The sequence below is a fragment of the Chionomys nivalis genome, chromosome 1 (assembly GCF_950005125.1).
Source record: "Chionomys nivalis chromosome 1, mChiNiv1.1, whole genome shotgun sequence".
Lineage (NCBI taxonomy): Eukaryota > Metazoa > Chordata > Mammalia > Rodentia > Cricetidae > Chionomys > Chionomys nivalis.
The window spans coordinates 156,047,113-156,066,896 of NC_080086.1; the positions used below are offsets into that span (position 1 = coordinate 156,047,113).

General features: G+C 44.5%; 1 protein-coding gene across 1 annotated transcript in view; it reads right to left on the reverse strand.

The window, feature by feature from the left end:
• Positions 1–19,784, reverse strand: part of Cntnap2 (contactin associated protein 2) — a 2,085,894-nt gene that overhangs the window by 17,160 nt on the left and 2,048,950 nt on the right. The window contains exon 22 of the mRNA XM_057766295.1: positions 16,438–16,677. Within this exon, the coding sequence (XP_057622278.1) occupies positions 16,438–16,677 (240 nt within the window). The remainder of the gene's footprint in view (positions 1–16,437; positions 16,678–19,784) is intronic.

A 19,784-nucleotide genomic window follows, 5' to 3' on the forward strand; every position in this document is an offset into this window, starting at 1 on the left:
TATTAATTATAATTTAATTTAAATTGCAGTCTTGTTTCAAGGCAGCGTCTGAGACAGAATGAGTTGTGTAAGTGTCTGTGCTTTTGGTTTTTCTCAGCTTCTTTGTTTTGTTTCTTCTCTTTTTGAATCTGGGTTCTATACCAGAAAGTGATTGTTCTCAATTAATTTGTTTCAGTTATTCACTATGGACTGCATTTTGAAAATAGATAAGAAAACAAATGGCTATCGTTAAAGGCGCTGAAGACTCAAGCTGTCTTTGAAAGTGGATACCGCTGTTCTCACATGGAGACTTGGGCTCAGCAGGCTTTTCAGACAGAATAATGTGTGGCCTTGCCCAGGGGATTCTGGGTATTATCTTCCATCTTTATTTCCTGCTTTCAGTTTTTAACAAAAGCCAGCCAGCCAGAATGTCCCACTCCATTTGGGGAAGAGATTTTTGAATTTTTGCCTCTGACTTGACAATTACGCTGCACACTACAAGCTTTAGACAGGAGAGCAGAAATGGAGGCCACTCGTTTGACTAAAATCCCATGAGGAAAAGAGGTTAATTAGGTGAAAACAGAATAAATGAACTTGTAGCCCGCTATATGTCCTAATTATTTTTTTTTAAAAAATCCCCACCTCTTTATTAAAGGACTGAATAAACAATACAATAAGCTTTATTGTATTTTCTCCTTCCATGTATAACTGATTATAAACCAATCCTCAGTTACTGTTAGATACTTTTGGGAACATGTGTGGATTATACATTGTTACTTTGACGCTTGGATTTTATTATAGTCTGATAGTGTACCCCTGGCCAGGCCTGGGGGTCTGCACTCCTAACAGGCTCCTAGAGTGCTTGGACACACAGTCCCCTTTGAGTTGCCCAATTTTAATTGAGACCCTCGGTGGTGGCGGTCCCCACCTCCAGCTGTTCTTGTGTATGTGTGTCCATTTTCTGTGCCTAAGAAGGAACTGAAATGATTCATTCTGAGCACTTGTCACCCATCCTCCACCACTGCATTTGTGTCTTTGATGATCTGCACGCTAGAATGCCCCCGCAGGGCCCATCTCCCACCATTCCATTTCTTTAGCTCCATTTCTGTTTATTGTTGTCAAGTCATAAAAGGGACACCGCTCTAAGATCTCATTAGTCGCTCAACCTCTGTATCAGAGCAGGTGTTGATGGTGATTAGGCCAGAGCTGTGTGGCCAAAAGGTGCTCAAGTCACCTTTAGTCTCCTTGTTTAGGATGCCTTTTAGGAATCTTATTGTAGTAATAAGCTAGAAGACAGGGTGAGGAAGAGAGAGAGCGAGAGCGAGAGCGAGAGCGAGAGCGAGAGAGAGAGAGAGAGAGAGAGAGAGAGAGAGAGAGAGAGATCAAATATAAAAGATGTCCATTGGCCATCACTCACCAGTGCTACAAGAAGGATCGAAGCATGCTACATAAGAGGCCAAAACTTCCAAGTGTGGGAGGAGGTTAGATGCCAAGACTGGAGATTTTGAAAGCTCTTTGTTCTGGGGGGTGCCTTTCTCATTTTTAACAGACTATTTTCAGGTGTCCCTGGTCAAATTATTTATTACGAGACAAAAGAGCCTGAAAGTCTCGGCAGAGGCCTTCTGGACTCTAATCCAAGCTTGTTACTGTAGTTCTTAAAAAAGGCTTGACCATCTAGGTTGGAGCCTTAGAACCAGGGGCTGTGGTGCTATGTGGTGTGAGCAAAAACCTCTGGAAAAGAAGCTGTGTCTGCAGAAACTGTTGGACTGATTACAATTTCAGTCCTGTGGAAGAGCCTGGAATGTTGCAAGTCCAGAGGCTAATTATTTATCCTGGACTAGTTCTAGTTCTCCAGAACAGCCATTCTGTCCTCTGCCCACCTTTGTGTGAGAGTGAACACGCTGTGACTAATAGATACAAGCCTTTTGGGACCTGTTGATTTAGCAGACCACTGGCTCCCCAAAGCTAAGACTGTCACCAGACAGCATCTGAGGCCTATAGAAAAGCTCCCCCATCTTGCTGTAACTGTACCTGCCTCTCTGATGTACCCACCAGTGCATTTTAAACTTGCCTTGATTTATGACATTTTTTGTTCTGTAGACTATAAAACCTCATGAAACTGCTGCCCTGTTGGAACATGGAATTTGGGCCAATCTACCCCTGTGTTTTTGAGCCATTGTCACTGAAAATGGTTTTTCTGTATGCTGAGGGCTGTGGTTTCCATGTGACAGTGGGGGTGGGACATTCCCTAGTGACTTGTCGCTTTTCTCATGGTTGAGGTCTGTCATCATTTCTTTTCCTTCCTGTCACGGGGAGTGCCAGAATAAAGAAGCCCATGTCTGGGGAAATGCGCTAAATCTGGGAAGAACCCATCTGAGGGAAAAATGCCCTTTGTGCCACGTGGCTTGTTGATCGTGTTCCATGGTAACAGGAGCCCCTGCAAGGAAACCAGGCCCTGGGGGTCAGGCTGAGAAAGCCTCCACACAGGGCAGTGTTCTGAGGCCTGGGGATATTACTGTACCTCCTCAGCCCTTGATCCACTCCAGCAGAGAGCAATTGATTTTAGAGTTTAAAGCTTTCCAACAGGAAGTTGCATGAGAAGCATCTAGGATCTTATTAAAATTCAGATTCTGATAGCGTACCCCTGGCCAGGCCTGGGGGTCTGCACTCCTAACAGGCTCCTAGAGTGCTTGGATACACAGCCCCCTTTGAGTTGCCAAACTTTAATTGAGACCCTCAGTGGTGACGATCCCCACCTCCAGCTGTTCTTGTGTATCTGTGTGTCCATTTTCTGTGCCTAAGAAGGAACTGAAATGATTCCTTCTGAGCACTTTCACCCACCCCCACCACTGCATTTGTGTCTTTGATGATCTGCACGCTAGAATGCCCCCGCGGGGCCAATCTCCCACCATTCCATTTCTTTAGCTCCATTTCTGTTTATTGTTGTGAAGTCATAAAAGGGACACCACTCTAAGATCTCATTACGAGTCTTCTGTGCTTTGAACTTAGGGGGCAGAGTCTATTCTAATCCACATTAAAAAACAGTTTAAGAAAATGCAGGCAAAGAATTAATGAGCGTTTACCTCAGGTATGTCCTTGAGATACTGTGGTTTTCAGGTTCTCATTGCTGTGACAGTGGCATATCTGACACAAGCAAGGGTTTATCTGGCCTCTTTTCAGATGTTTCAGCTCTCCCTGGTGGGAGGATCTGGTGGAGAAGAGCAGCTGAACTCATGGTGGCCAGGATGGAGAGGGGTGGGAGGAGGGAAAGGGGGAGAGAAGTGGGAGGGGGGAGAGGGGGAGAGAGGGAGAGAGGTGGGAGGAGGGACAGGGGGAGAGGGGGAGAGAGGTGGGAGAGGGGATAGGGGGAGAGGGAGAGGAGAGAGGGATAGGGAGAGAGAGAGAGAGAGAGAGAGAGAGAGAGAGAGAGAGAAGGAGGAGAGGGGGGAGAGAGGGAGAAGGGGAGAGAAAGGGAAGGGGATAAGTTCAGGGAGGGAGAAAGAGGGATAGTGCTAGCTAGATTCATACAGGCATGTCTTCTCCTTTTAGAAAATACTCTGGAAATGTCTGCACAGACACGCCTGAAGTCACGCATTTCTAGTCTCATAGGTGCTTCTTAATCCAATCCAATTTAGCTTGACCAGAAGGTTAATCATCACAGATAACTCGTGTCTGTGAAGGAAGTGTTTCAAGAAGGGAAAAATATTGGCACAATGGCGTGCTTAGGATCTTGATCCATTTAAGTGTCTATGAGAAAGAACACACACACACACACACACACACATTTTAAATCTTGGGCTGTAGTTTTTCTGGATGTTATAGATTTGTTTTTTTTTTTTTTTTTGCAAAGGATCCTTGCCTCTTTATGGCTGGGCCTTGCAAAGGCAGGGTTGTACAGTGTTAGAACACCCAGCTCAGCTCAGAATAGAAAGTCTACGCTTTGTGGGCATATTATAGTATGTCTAGTCTCCTAATGCTTCAGAATAACCTGCCATTGGTCTTATTAGATGCCTGGCCACAGATCTGCATACTCACAAGCTTTGCGAGCAAATCACTTGTAAGGAAGGCTCAGCTGAAAAAACTGATGGTTTTGTCTTTAAGAGGTCAAGGCTGTCTGCAGAACTGTGGAATTGGTCTCAGCTTTGAAGGAGGGTGTGTGTGAGGGGAATGAAGGAAGAAGTGACCAGTCACAGTGGATAAACCCCAAATGCGCATTGCAAGGTCATTCCCTGGTGCATTCCAGCTTTCCCCAGACAAGGATTGGTGTAGTTGATAAGATGAAAGTCTTAGGAGGATCCGTGTCCTTCTGCACGTGCGCGCCTGCGCGTGTATTCATGTTTGTGTTGACAAACACAATCATGTGAACTATGCAAGAATCAGGTAAGACTGTGGATGTCTGGAATTTCTGGTTTGGCACTCAGTGAAAAATCACTTCTGTCAAATAAAATCTAGTTAAATGATAGATTGGGCCCTTTATGAAGGTGTGTAGGTTCATGGCAGTATCTCAGGAATCAGATAAGGCTCTCCTCAGACCTCCCTTTAATGCAAATTTTTAATAAATTCAGAGGTCACATTTTGAGTACAGAGACGTCTCTTTTGGAGATGGCTGGGCATTATGGAATGTCTTTTGCTATTGTCTGTCTTTTGAAAGAGTTGAGTGGACAGAGAATGTATTTCTAAGACAGTTACTCTTTAGCTGTAACTCGAAATCTCAACTTGCAGGTGATACCATCTGTAGTTTGAGACATTGGATCCAGCCCTCCCTGTGAAGAGACCCTGTTCATGCTTGTGTTATGATTATTAACTCATCAAAAGATGAAACTGACCTTTTTTATTCCTAAGTTTCCAGGAACAGGAGGGTTTCTGAGAACACTGGAGTACAGCCAGATTGAAGCCTGCTGGCTCTATACAGATGGGCTGGGGAGGTGGGCAAACTTAAAGTGCCTTTAAGAAGTAAGCCAGACCCAAAAAGAGGAACATGGGATGTACTCACTCATATTTGGTTTCTAGCCATAAATAAAGGACATTGAGCCTAGAATTCGTGATCCTAGAGAAGCTAAATAAGAAGGTGAACCCAAAGAAAAACATATAGGCATCCTCCTGAACAGTAACCTTCATCAGGCGATGAAAGGAGACAGAGACAGAAACCCACATTGGAGCACTGGACTGAAATCTCAAGGTCCAAATCAGGAGCAGAAGGAGAGAGAGCACGAGCAAGGAACTCAGGACCGCGAGGGGTGCACCCACACACTGAGACAATGGGGATGTTCTATCAGGAACTCACTAAGGCCAGCTGGCCTGGGTCAGAAAAAGCATGGGATAAAACCAGACTCGCTGAACACAGCAGACAATGAGGACTACTGAGAACTCAAGAACAATGGCAATGGGTTTTTGATCCTACTGCACGTACTGGCTTTGTGGGAGCCTAAGCAGTTTGGATACTCCTCTTAATAGACCGGGATGGAGGTGGATGGTCTTTGGAAGTTCCCACAGGGCAGGGAACCCTGATTGCTCTTAGGGCAGACGAGGGAGGGGGACTTGATTGGGGGAGGGGGAGGGAAATGGGAGGTGGTGGTGGGGAGGAGGCAGAAATCTTTAATAAATAAATAAAAAGAAAAAAAAAAGAATTAAGTCGGCACATACACACATTAAGTCTTTTATCAATGCAGCCGGGTCCCGGGTTTTGAAGGACTCTTCAGCGGTATCAGTGCAAATGAAACTTTATATTATGCATTTTATGTATTTAGAATTCCAAGACAATGTCTTTTCTTCCTGAAAGTTGACTTAAAAAAAAAACAGAATATAAAAAACCTTGTGCTAAATATATTTCTGTTTATTTTTAAATGTATCTCAAAAACATCTTTTGAAATGTTTTCTTTTTGAACTAGCTATAGATCTCAAAAGACAACTAATTGTCTGTGCTTGCTGACAGGCAGAATGGTTAGTGGCCATCAAAGAGGACTCTGGGAAACAAATTAGCCTGGGCTACTGAAGTGTCAGCCTGATGTTTTCTGCAGATTCCTCCCTGGCTCAGGCTTGACTCATTATACAGATAACATGATAAACACCTAGTGTAAGCCACAGCTTATAACAGCGGTTCTGCCATAGCTCTTCTTCTTCTTCTTCATGTCAACGAAGTGTGAAAAACATTTAATTAGCTGTAGCGGCTGTGAGGATGATTTCTCTATTTAAAAAGACAGGAGAGGGGAGAAAGTGGAAGAAAGAGGAGAGAGGCGTGGCTAATCTACAACTATGCCAATTATCTTCCGTTCCAGATTTCTCTATTCTATTTAAAGAATGACAAAATAGAGCAAAACAACTCAAAGTTTTAAAAGGGGGAATTCTTTTTGTTCTTGAGGTCAACATTTTCCAAAGGTGGTTAGCTTTCACAGAGCAAGAAGTGTGGCCTCTGAGGGAGAAAATTTACCAATGGTCCTGTGCACTGGGGGATCCTACCTGCTACGGTCCTGTACCTGCAAGGCACAATGTGACTGCTCCTGTCATATTGCCATGAATGTAATGGGGGATTGCCAACCATTTTCTGATTGGATTTTAGGCCTAGAAGGAGTCCCCCCCCCATAATGTGTATTTGTTCTTTCGGAATTCCATACATGCAGAGCAAGTTCTCTTAACTAAGAACTGAGCTCCCCATCCCCTCCCCCCAGTCTCACTTGTCTGTTTGTATCTTTAAAATATGTCTGAGAGGGTAGAGACAGGGCTCACTGGGGAAAAGCACTTGTGCCTAGACCTGAATTTGATACCCAAGTACACGGGGCAGAAGGACCAAACTCAGCTGTCCCAAATTGTTTACTGACCTCTACATTCTCTCTCTCTCTCTCTCTCTCTCTCTCTCTCTCTCTCTCTCTCTCTCTCTCTCTCTCTCACACACACACACACACACAAACACACACACACAGACACACACACACCACACTTAAAAAAATTAAATCTGTCTAAAATTGTCCATTCAACGCAACTTGTGGTCTCTGTCAGCATATAGCAAAATCACAGAAGTAATTTCTAAGCTGTAGCTAATATTACTTTTGTTCAAATCCTTTTCAGTTTTTTAAGTTTGATTTCCCAAGAAAAGGATTAAGAACCATTTTTAGCTTTTCCAATGAGCATTTTCAAAGGGAGTTATTTCATCTTCTGTGTTCTAATATAACTGTATCCACATTCACATGCATTTTGTGTTTGCTTATACTTTACATATATAGATTGAATTCTTTCTGAAAAGTTTGTGTGTGTGTGTGTGTGTGTGTGTGTGTGAAGTCAGACAACAGCTTTGTGGAGTCCGTTCTCTCCTTCCACCTTAGGTGGCTTTGATGACTTGAACTCAGGTCACTAGGTAATACGGCAAGCATCTTTACCTACTGTGTAAATCTCACAGGCGCCCAGATTTCAATTCTTTAAAGAACCTTTGTGGTCGTTCTTAGGCAAAACCAAAAAAGCAGAATCAGGAATTGTCTCATTCTTGCTCATTTCTGAACAGTCCGGGTAGTGTATGCAAAAATCACTCGGAGATCTCAAGACAGGGACGCAGTACATCGTTATTGGTGACTGCGGAGAAGAAAGTCACTGTTGGCTCGAAACTTCACCTGGATAAGATTTTTTTTCTGCTTTACTGGCCATAAGAAAGGACAGAAGCCAATCTGTCAGCAGAGGTAGAATTAGCATTTTTAAGCCGTGTTTGCTAGTGCCCTGAGAGGACCTCCCAGCTGTGAATTGAGGTAACAGTCTTTTAAAAATGATGAGCTAGCTAAAGAAGCCACGCCTTGTTGTGTGGAGGGCTTTGCACTCCCTTGAGTGGTGCGTCAGGTCTATAACATGACAGAGAGTCAATTGACACTTCAAAGATCAGTATAGAGGGCTCAGGCATAGAGTGCCTGCCTACCCTTCCACAAGGCCCCGAGCTCAATTTCCTTCACCACGTTGACAAAGTGTGCTGGTGTACATTTGTAACATCAGCATGTAGAGAGCAGAGGCTGAAGTTCAAGGTCATCCTTGGCTATACAGGATCCTTGAGACTGGCCAGGGCTATCCGAGACTATTTCTAAGGAAAAGAAAATGCAGTGCGGTCACGTGTGGCCCCAATTATTAGAATGCTGAGGCAGGAGATTCATTTGAAACCAGAAGTTCAAGACTACTCTGAGCAACATAGTAATGCCTTGTATTAAAAAAAAAAAAACCAAGCTAAACAATAATAAACTATAATAAAAATAACAAAGGCTACAATATAGAAGAAATGATGAGAATAAGGATTAATGGAAAGAGGAAAGCCCTGTCCACAGCTCCATTTCCGCTGGCCCCTACAACATTCCTGTGGTACAGGAATGAAGCAACATGAATATTGTGCCCTGCTGGAGTCCCTGTTTCTGCCACCAACAGAGAAGTTGCCATGGCAACAGGTACCAGAGGGTTGTGCCCTCTACTTAGCCAGCCCTGGGTGACAGAGTTAATGACTGAAATGCCTGTCAGGTGCAGACTTGGGGAAGATGGGAAAGCTTCTAAGTGCTTTGTCCTGTGGGGAAGGGGCTGGAGGCTGGCTGATCTGAGAGAACTGGACAGGATCTGAAAGGTCCTAAACTGAAAGGTTTTAGAAATCTATTTTAAGGAAAGAGGAGAAAGGAGAGAGAGAGAGAGAGAGAGAGAGAGAGAGAGAGAGAGAGAGAGAGAGAGAGAGAGAGAGAGAGAAACTCATTCTAGAAGATGTTCCAGAAGAGGCCAGACAGAGCTTGCTCCCGTCTCATGAAGCGTCAGATCTTGTAACAGGCTAGAGAGTAAAGGGTAATTTAGGGTGTCAATCACTGATGCTGGACAGTGGACCAGCCACTGAGGGGGGAATAGTTGGTTTCCTACCAGTCTCCTTTCAGTGGAGCAAATATATAGATCTTACCATCAAAACAAAATCATTACAAGAAATAGGGACTAATTCGTAAAGCATATTCCGTATGGAGAAGGCAGTAAGTAAAACCCCAAAGGCATACAACACTAACATTTATCATGTAAATACTAGAGATTTCTACAAAGGAAAAAGTCCATACATTAAAAAAATAGAAATTGAACTAGGAAAACATTCAAATATGAATTATCTCATGACAGTTAATTTTTATTTCTTCTTGATTGATTTAGAATCACCTAGGAGACTGAGATACACCTCCAGCGTATCCACGAGGCTCTATCTAGCAGAGATGAAATGAAGATGCACCCTGAGCACAGGCGTACCCATCATCTAGGTTGGAGACTTGGGTGGAATAAGAGAGGAAAGGAGACAGCCTGAAAGTGCCAGCATCTCCCTCTCCTCAAGCCAAGCACCCTGCTCTGCTCTGTCCTCTCTACCACGATGGACTGGATCCTCTTGGAACATCAAACAAAATATCTGCTTCCTCCCTTATGTTGTTTCTAGAAGGTATTTTGCTTACAGCAATATGAAAGTAACTAAGTATATTGCTTAATATGTAAATAATCCATACAAGCCAATTCATAAGTAACCAATAAACCAATAAGAAAAACATAAATGTTCAAATAATCTTTGAATGAAGAATATACTCGCCGGGCAGTGGTGGCGCACGCCTTTAATCCCAGCACTCGGGAGGCAGAGGCAGGCGAATCTCTGTGAGTTCGAGGCCAGCCTGGTCTACAAGAGCTAGTTCCAGGACAGGAACCAAAAAGCTACGGAGAAACCCTGTCTCGAAAATCAAAAAAAAAAAAAAAAAAAAAAAAGAAAAAAAAAAGAAAGAAAGAAAGAAAAAAAAAGAATATAGTAAGCAAGCAGCTTACAGAAAAATAAATACAGGGGCTGGAGAGATGGCTCAGTGGTTAAGAGCACTGACTGCTCTTCCAGAAGTCCTGAGTTCAATTCCCAGCAACCACATGGTGGCTCACAGCCATCTATAATGAGACCTGGCGCCCCCTTCTGGCTTGCGGGCACACATGGAAGGAATGCTGTACACATAATAAATAAATAAATATTAAAAAAAAAGAAAAATAAATACAAATGATACATATCCATGCACCAGGAAATTTAACCTCACCCATGAGTATTGAAAATATAAATTAAGACAAGAGCAAAATTGCATTATCCAATAAAACACAGCAAAAGTTAAAGGGATATTATGGGGCACTAGTTTGGTTGAGTACGTTGGAAAAAGTGAACTGTCATTTGGACTATTTCAGAAGGAAGTTTGTAATAACTACCAAAACGAAACATAAGCATATCCTCAGACGGAAATCACTTACAAAGCTATTTACTATGAAAATAACGTAGGAACAAAAGGCAAAGTGTAATGAATACTATCATTAGATGTAGAAATCCTTATTACATGTGCAGGAAAAGGAGAAATTGGAGCGTTGGCACATTAGCTAATGGGAATACATTCTTCGCACTCGCATAAAAGTGTGTGCTGTGCCGGTTACTGAAGAGGGGAATGACAAATAAGATAGCACAAAGATTAAGTGTATGAAATAAGCGCATTAATTATGAGCTCTTAGCACAACGATGAGAAAAGAAATGAAGTTGTAATTATAAAAGCTGGAACGATTACTTTTAAGTGCTTGCAGGTGGTAAAGAAAGCCAAACACCAGCTTGTATTTAGGAAGTAAGCTGAATAGATGTGTGAAGTTTTTAAATGTTCATTATCTCCATAACTCCTTTGCATATGAAGATATAAAAATATTTTATCTTCAGATGGTAGAAAAGAAATTTGGAATATGGACAAGAAACCAACTCATTAAAAACCATAGCATTGGGGCTGGAGAGCTGGCTCAGTGGGTAAATGACTTGCCACACAAGTGTGAGGGCTGGAGCTCGGATGCCCACCACCCATGTCAAAGCCAGGTAGACTTGGAGGCCACCTGTAATCCCAGCACGGAGAAGGTAGAGACAGGTGATCCCAAGGACAAACTGGCGAACTAGGCTCGCTGGAATCAGCAAGGTCCAGGTTCTGTCAAAGAGGCCTCCATCAAGCAGAGAGTGAATGAAGATACTCAAGGTTAACTTAGGGCCTCTACACACATGTGCACACTGTGCATTCACACCTGCACACACACCCACATTCAAGCACACTATGCAGAAATGCACACACACAAAGAACATAATCACAGCCACAGAGGCAGGATGCCTTCAGACATGCATTATTTTCAGTGGTACATGGACTGATGTGGTGACCAGAAACATGGTTCCTAGTTCCTAGAGAGACTATTATGGAATGTAAGGGGTTGAGTTGTTACAATGAACAACCTCAAGTACCATGTTATATGGGAGCAGATGCACGTTCCTAGGAGGGCTGCTTTTCTGAATATTCTGGAGAGCTGCCAGAGTCTATGGGGAGTTTGGGTGCTCAGCCCTGGGTTCCTGACACACCCTGCCCTTGGGGTTGGGCATGAGGGTTAGAGTGTCTGTGAGGGTTTCTGGTAAGGATGGTTGAGTATCAGACTCCGGATCATTTAAGGGCTAGAAGTCAGACAGCTCAGGGTTACAGTGGCTACTGTGAATTCAGCTGTTAGCGCCTTCCGAAGGCAGGTCTCTTGAGGCTGATGTTTCACTGTGTGAATCATGCCAAGAGTGTTTACTGTGCGCAGTCAGGGCCTGTGAAACAGTAAGAAGCCATTATCCTTCTAACCAGAAGACCTGTAGGAGTGAAGCTTATTGGTTGTAATGATCTTCTGAAAGAAATGCCTTTGGTCCAATTCATTGTGTGACAAATACCATGAATGGGACCAGACTCCCAAAGGCTCTATGGGAGTGCACACACACAGCTTGGCATGCACAGAAATGGGTGGGAGCTGACTCTTGGACTCTTCCTTTCTGCTGTTTGTTTTGCTTCTGTGTTTTACAGACTGTGGGCGCCATCTGTAGCCATCTCTTGCTGGCAAGTCTTTCTCATTCCAAGGAAGTAAGATTCTGAATGTGACAGAGAGAACAACACCAGACCCAACAATTCTAAGAGGTGACTCACAGCAACTGCACTCTGTGACCCTTAAAGCAAAACACTTCCGAAGGCTGATTAACAAGGACTTTCCTCATGGCTGCAGCAAATGCCCAAGAAAAGCAGCTTAAGGAAGGAAGGGCTTGAAGGAGCAGCATGAGGGAGTGGACATGCTGCATCTGTATCCAAGCACTCCAGATGAGTGCCTATGACCCCAGTCCATGGCATGGTATTACCCACATTCAAGATGGTGTTTCCTCCTCCATTCGACCTCTCTGGAAATGCTCTCAGACATACCCAGAGTGTGTCTCCCAGGCAATTCTAAATCTTGTTGATAAAGAAGATTAGCTACTTTTTTCTTTATTTTTCTGGGGCTGGAGATCACACCTGGGCATCACACATGCCAGGCACATGTTCTGCCACTAAAGCAGAACCCCAGCCCCGACTTGTTTCTTTCCATAACCTGCTTTCAAGGACCCTTCAAGGAACCCCCCAGATTTGGTGAGTCTCAACCCTGCTACATACCGGAGCTACTTGAGGAGGTTTTACCTACAGACACTAGCAAGCTATACTCATTAGCTTTAATTACTCAGAGTGCAGAACCCACAGTGACACCCCGGGAATTCTACAGTGCCCCCCGAGGTAGAGATCAACACCAGATGAGCACTTCAGACTTCCTCATACATGTGGCAAGCCACCGAGGACTTCTGCGGCCACCGAGGACTCCTGGATGAAATGGAGGTGCTGACTCGGTCCCTCTTGGTAGGATTCCTCCTCTCCACCAAGCTTCCAGGTGACTTGAGGCTACCAAATGGAGGGCACACTTCAAAGTCCCTCCATGAAGAAACTTAGTCAAGATGTCTCAGACCAGGCCAGGGCTGGCCAGTGTTGACCTTTATTCTTTTTCTGTCCCAAACGCTAGTCCCACCCTCACATTATTCATGGAAGAAAATATTATTTTTGTGCACACGCTATTGTTTTCTTTTTGAATATCTCATAGCAAGAATTATCCCTGTATTTAAGCTTGGGCAATTATCTAGACCGTTCAAAATCCTTGACTCAGAACTCAGAATGGTGAGTGTAGGCTTGCAGAGACGAGAGTGCAGCTGCTGGTGTGAGGAGCCATTAGGAATCTCAGTTAGTATCAGATTTATAAATTAAATTAAAAGTCTCTCTGTGTGTGTTTGTGTGTGTGCGTGTGTGTTCAGAGGCCAATATCAGATATCTTCCTTAGTTACTCTCTATCTTAATTTCTGAGACTTTGTCTTTCCCTGATTCTGGAGCTCGCTGATTCCTCTAGACTGGCCAGTGGGCCCCAGAGCTCACCCTGTTTTCATTGCCTCACGTCTGAGATTAGAAATTCATACTGCCATGCCTGATTCCTTTCTTTTCCTTTTTGTGGATGTTGGGTCTCGAACTCGGGTCCTCATGCTTGCAAGGCAAGCATTTTATTGAATGAGCCATCATTTGAGCTCCACAAATTAATTTTAAATGAAAGACATTTAGAGTTCAGTAGATTCAGAAAGAAAGCTAATTAGAGCTTCTGTTTCTGAGAAAAGTGGAGAATTCTAGAGGACAAGGCAGCCACACTTCTCTCTTTGGGATATGTTTTCGTCCCAGGGGAGTAAACCTACCAGAACTCCCTTACGGAGAGAGACAGAGACCCTCATGCCTTCATCTCTCATCTGTTCCAGGAATCCTAGAAATAGGTCGTTGTAACTTGTTTTATCTCCCTTTGTACATGGTCTAGAGGCCTTTGATTTTTGACAGTTTGTAAGTTACAGCTTTTAGATGCTCCTTTTTTTTGAAACAACAATGGTTTTCTGTTTTTTCTTTTCTCCTGCTGCTCTATCTTTTATCATCTTAAACCCTGGGCCTCACTGAATTTAAGAGGGCAGGGGAAATGCTTTCCTCCTTATTTGTCTCATTGGAGGCTGCTGTGAAGTAACGGCTCACCCTGGCTTCTCTTTGTTCCTTCTTCTCTTCCCCCCCTCCCCAGTAGCCATCTCCTGCTCCCATTTACCTAAAAGAATAAAGATGAAATCATGTGACCTAAGTAAGCCTTCTGTTTCACAGTTTGAAGTAAGTATTCTACTCTTCCTTCTAATAGAGTTCATAAGACTGGCATTTAACAGCAAATGGTGTTTCCCCAATTATAGAATGATTTGGGATTGGATCTAAATTCCAACTGGCTGACCTTCCTTCCTTCCTTCCTTCCTTCCTTCCTTCCTTCCTTCCTTCCTTCCTTCCTTCCTTCCTTCCTTCTCCCTCCACCCTTTCTTTTTTCCTTTCTGACATTCTGACAGGGTCCTGCTTTGTAACCCAGGCTGACCTTGAACTTGGAATCCTCTTGCCTAAGCGCTACAATTACAGGACTTGGAATACAGAATTTAATTTGAGTGTTGAATACCAACAGAAATGTTTTCTAAACTGTACTCATTTGCATGAATCAATCAGAAGGAAGCTGCCATGAATAAAGCATCTTTTAAAGTCCCTGAACTAAAATAGTTTTGTCTCTACAACTGCATTTCACAGACCTTAAAAGCAAACAATTGGCTAATTAAGCCATAATGAATATGAGCTCGTCTTGGCCAAGGAAGCGTTTAGATATTTTTTGAATCCGGTTTCCTGGCAGAGGACCCCACATGCTCAGAGCTACCCATAGCCTTTCCTTGCAGTATCTATCTGCAACGCCCCAGAACCTGCACATTTGAAGGCAGCTCCCCAGCTGTCCCCCCTCACACGTGCAGGTCTGCATCTGAGACTCGCTCTCTCTGTGACCCTGACACGTCTTTGCGCCTGTTACATTTTCCATCTTCCCTTTCTTTCTAATGCAGCAGAATGCTTCCTTTGTTCAAGCCAGCCCAGGAGGAAAGCCCAGCCCGCTGAGTGCCCTTAACAACACTCATGAAAGGGAGTTGCCGGGAGTGCCCTTGGCACATGGCGCTCTCATCATGTTATAGGAATCCCTAAGTGAGGAGCAGAGAGGGCTGCTTAGTCTGTCAGTCGGCTCTCCCGACAATGGGACATGAATCTTCCAGGGACAGTCCTAGGAACAGTTCCAGGGACATCACCGGGGTGATGGCTGCTCTGCAGCTGAATGCTGGTTCAGGCCTGCAAGGTGATGAAGGCAATCAAGCGTGCACTGCTGTATGATGGGCTGTTTACAAATTGGACTCTCTCTCTCTCTCTCTCTCTCTCTCTGTGTGTGTGTGTGTGTGTAGGGGTGAGGTTTGGAAGCTTCAGTGGACATTCTCAAGTTATAGCTAACAGTCTAGCATAATAACCATAATGACTATTAATATTGTGACAGCTAAATATTTACAAGCTTGCCATGAATCTATGATTGTTCCCAGTTATGATTTTTTAAAATATACTTTTTGTTTTATGTGTATGAATGTTTGCTGTAGGTACATATGTGTACCACATGCACGCAGTGCCCCAGAGACCAGAAGAAGGTTTCAGATGTCCCGGAACTGGACTTACAGATGGTTGCGAGCCAGTGACTGGGAGCTGGGAACTGAACACCGCTTCTCTGCATGAGCAGCACACGCTCCTAACCACTGAGCACATCATCTCATGTGCAATTCTTGCGACTTAGGTCTTCATGTCCCTATTTTACGAGTGGAGAAACTGAGGAGTGAGGTTATGGCAGCTGTCTGAGTTTAACCTGCTGGTAAGAAGCAACAGAGGCGTTGGAATTTGGGCTTCACTCCCATGTTGCCCTGTCTTGTGAACTCTTACTGTTTGGGGGGTCACTAACATCCCTGGTCAGTTGGGGTTGCTTGGAGACCACCTGAGTCCTGTATTTGCAGGTCACTGAGAAATTTACATGCCACTTCTCCACCTCCACCTCACCAGTGAAAAGGCAGGGTTTAGGTGGGTTATCGGTGCTGGCAATGGTCAGCCCGGGCTGGCTGAGAGCAGAATTGTAGTTCAAAATTTGAGTTTTTATCTAATTAACTTCACTTCTGATACTACTTCCTTTTGTTTGAAGCCGGTGCTTTCAAATTGCATGTCTTACCACCTGCAGAAATGGGACCAAACCCACAGGGCTGTCTGAGTTTAGATGAGATCAGGGGTGCTCAGGATGGTGTGGTCATGGACTGGGCTCTGTAAGCTTAGATATAGCTCTTTCAGATTTAGCAATCTGTGATCCTGATGGGAGGTGAATCCCTGTGCTGTTTTGGAGGGAAAGTGGGCAAAAGTGAAGAACCGATTTGGCCCAGCCATCTTTAGCCATGTTGCAGGCAGCAGTTTGGGCATCTCTTAACTGACATGAAGAGTCCTGTCCCTACGCTTGTAATCTCTGACTTCTCTGTTTCTGCTTTTTAATAGAAATAACTCTTTTGTCTTTCATAGGAGCTAAGCATTACATGGAGAACACACAGCTCATCATTTTCTTCCTGCTGTGTCTTAATCCTCCACCAACAGTGCATAACCAACAGTCCATAACCAACCCATTCTACAGCTGAGGAAAGAGAGGTCGCAAGGAATGAAGCCATCAGGCCAAGATAGCTCCAGACTTTACCTGAATCCAAGTGATCGAGGTGCCAAGGGTCAGTGGCCGAAGACATGGGGGACAGTGTCAGTGGGGAGGCCCCACAGTTGGACTCCACCAGCTCGCCCTGAATGTGCACGTGGGCTGAGGTGTTTGTCTGTCTCAAGGCTGCTTTGAGGGGGGCGATGTGGTTGAACTGGACTCTGGACAGGCAGCCTGTGAAGCCTGGGGTGTTGTACTTGTGAATTTCTTGGTCGATTTTCCCCGTTTCTAGGAAGAAAAGAAAGAGAAAATTAGAATCCAGGCCCATTCACCGTATTCCGTGGCAAGGCAGACGAGTCCCGCAGTGCCTTGTGCCAAGCCCTTTGTTAGGTTCCAGCCTTGACTGACATGTTTTTGGAGATGAGATGTTCAGAGTATCCTGGGCCTCAAGGCTGCAGACTTTAATGAAATATCATTTTGCTGAAGAACATGGGGAACATGGGAGGGTGAGAATAAGATTGCAATCGAGAAAACAAAGAAAACAACAGCTACTACAACAAGAACACAGGATTCTCTTGAAGCCACATGAATTACCATACCAGCATACACTGGTTCTGACTGGTTTTTCTTCTTGTTTTTCCTGCTCTCTGACTATTTTAGACATATTACACAAAGGGCCCTGCTTAGCTCTCCTGTTCTCTTTCAATTTCTCCTTAAGGAATCTATTTTGAATGAAAAGGAACGATCGAACGAAAGGAAGAAGAAAAGAGACTTACTTAGCTCAGAGTTTTGATTTTCCTTTTTCTGACAAACAATATGCTTGGAATTCCAAGGTTTATGGAATCTCTGTTAGCATTCAGGTATTTTGCTGGTCTGCCCCTTGGGGACCTGGCAGGATGCGTCATCCCTGTGCTGGCCTGCTCAAGGTACTGATAGCATTCTCTGCTGTTGGGGGCTGCAGACCCCTGGCCCCTTGACTTTCTTTGCCTGCCTCAGACCTTTTGCCTGCTGGAGTGAACTGAGCAAAACAACTTGTTTACCTGTGCCTGCAGCTGCTCAGAGCATGGGACCCTCATGAGTTCCTGATGGCAGGGAAGTGAATTCTGGTGGTTTTTACAGCTGGGAATTCCAAGAGCTGGGATGTGGCTATCAGTTAAGGATCCCTATATAAGCTTCCCTGGAGCACAATAAAGTTGGCATTCTAGTTTCAAGGATGACCCGTGTCCCCATGTCTCTGTCTGTGTGCATAGGTTTTTAAATCACCAGCCCTTTTCTGGGCTCAGGCTCGCATACCGTCCTGTCCTGTAGTGCATGTGCTATTCTTGAAGCACATGCATTATGTCCCTTCATAAAAAGTGGGCCTTCCTGCCTGCTGTCTCTCTTATCTTCTGCTGCTCCTGTCTCTGGAGGCCAGTCTCTCTCTTCCCCACCTTTCCATTCCTGTCCCCCAATAAACCCTCCACATGGACTCTGTCACTTGGGTGAGTCTCTCCTGCCATTTTTAAACTATAACACTATTAGTACAGGATGGAGCATTTAAAAGTCAGGAAATAGTCCCAGTTCAGGTACAGCATTCAGTACATTTATGAATCATCACTTTCCCCAGTTAGTACGCTCAACATCTTCTCATAAACTCTCAGCTCAAGAGCGAGCCTGGCTTCAGGCAGCTCCAAAGTACCCATGTGTGGTAACTCGGCACTGTTTGTCAATCAAGGCAGAGACTGCCTTTCCAGCTTCTTATCTCTGTTCTTAGGGCCCAGAAGACTAACGCTGATGGAATCCTTAAGTGCATACGGCTATCTGGTCCCGCATCTCTCAACCAGAAAGATTTTTGATCTGAAAAACCAACCCTGTATTTGGTAACAGCATCGAAGTCTTTGGTAAACCAGAGAAGCCATTTCAGTTGGGGATTGCAGTAGAGGGAAGCTCTGAGGGTGAAAGGAAAAGGACCACCAGGCTGGCTGTGTTATGTTCGGGAACTGTGAGAATCTGCAGGGGCCACAGCTCGAGGCTAGACCGGGTAGAGCCTTGAAGGCCGAATTCAAATGTTCTCATTTCAGGAGCAAAAGCAAAGATGTTGAAACTTCAGAGGGCTCTTGTGGGGACTGCATTAGAAAGATAACTGAAGAGGCATGCTGGCTCCTCTGTAATCTCTTCCCCACGCCAAAGCTGATATTACACACAGAGAATCGGGTTGGGTTTTGTTTCTTCTGTAGAGATCTGAGTGTGTGGGGGTGGGGTGGGGGGGACTTTCCATTTTTAAGTTTTAGTCAGGCTGGTCTGGAACTTGCTGTGTAGCTGAAGCTACTCTGGACTTTGCTGTTTCAGTCTCCCAAATATTGAGATGAAAGGAGTGAGCCACTACGTACATCTATCTTAGTGGATGGGGAGTGTCTGACTTCAGTTGAATTTCACATGGTCCTCGACACAGATTTTTAAACTTTAGGAAGGTGGACTTCCCTATCGCACAGACCAGAGTGGGGAGTTTCAAAGCTCTCCCTGTCAGAGGGTTCTCCATTTAACCTTCCTGAAGAGAGGGCCCCAAGGCAGGGACACCACACCTGAGTGCGGGAGGGATCCCAGAAGTAGGCTTCTGATATTGTTAGAGGAACAATGGTAGCCACAGAGGCTCTGGGTCCCCGACTGAGCATAGTGAGCACTGGAAGATTTGTCAGCCACAGGGGCACAAGTTTGGGGCTGATGGTGGGAGCAGGCCACGGGAGATGTCTCCTTGCATGCTTCCCTTTTCTTTGGGACTCTTTCATTCATTTCTTCAACATTTTTCTTTTCTTGGTAATTAGGAAAATTTCCAAAGTTCAATTCTTTTGTTTTTCCTGAAAGGCCATAGAAATATTTCAAAATCTGCCCAGCACTTGGGAGGCAGAGCCAGGCGGATCTCTGTGAGTTTGAGACCAGCCTGGTCTACAAGAGCTAGTTCCAGGATAGGCTCCAAAACCACAGAGAAACCCTGTCTCAAAAAACCAAAACCAAAAAAGAAAAAAAGAAAAAGAAATATTTCAAAATCTAAATGTTTCAAATCTGGTTGACATAGTCTTTTCTCAAGAGTCGGCTAGGAACAGTTCTTCTGAGGAGTGTGCAATAAATACTCTTGATCCTTTAGGACCTGATAGCCCTTCTCTGGGCCAAGAGATAACAACAGAATCAGAGCACAGACTGAGTCAGGAGTTAGCACTCCTATAGACATTACCTGGGAAAGGCCCATGGTAAAACTACAAGCTTGTCACATAACCAAAGAAACAAAGAGAGTATCGTTTATTTAATAGCTGGCAAGAGGCCAGCTATGGTCTGAGACCAGCAATATTTGTAATCTCAGTGACTAGCAGGCCGAGGAGCCAGCAGCTGAGTCAAGGTCAATGGTTAACAGAACAAGGAAG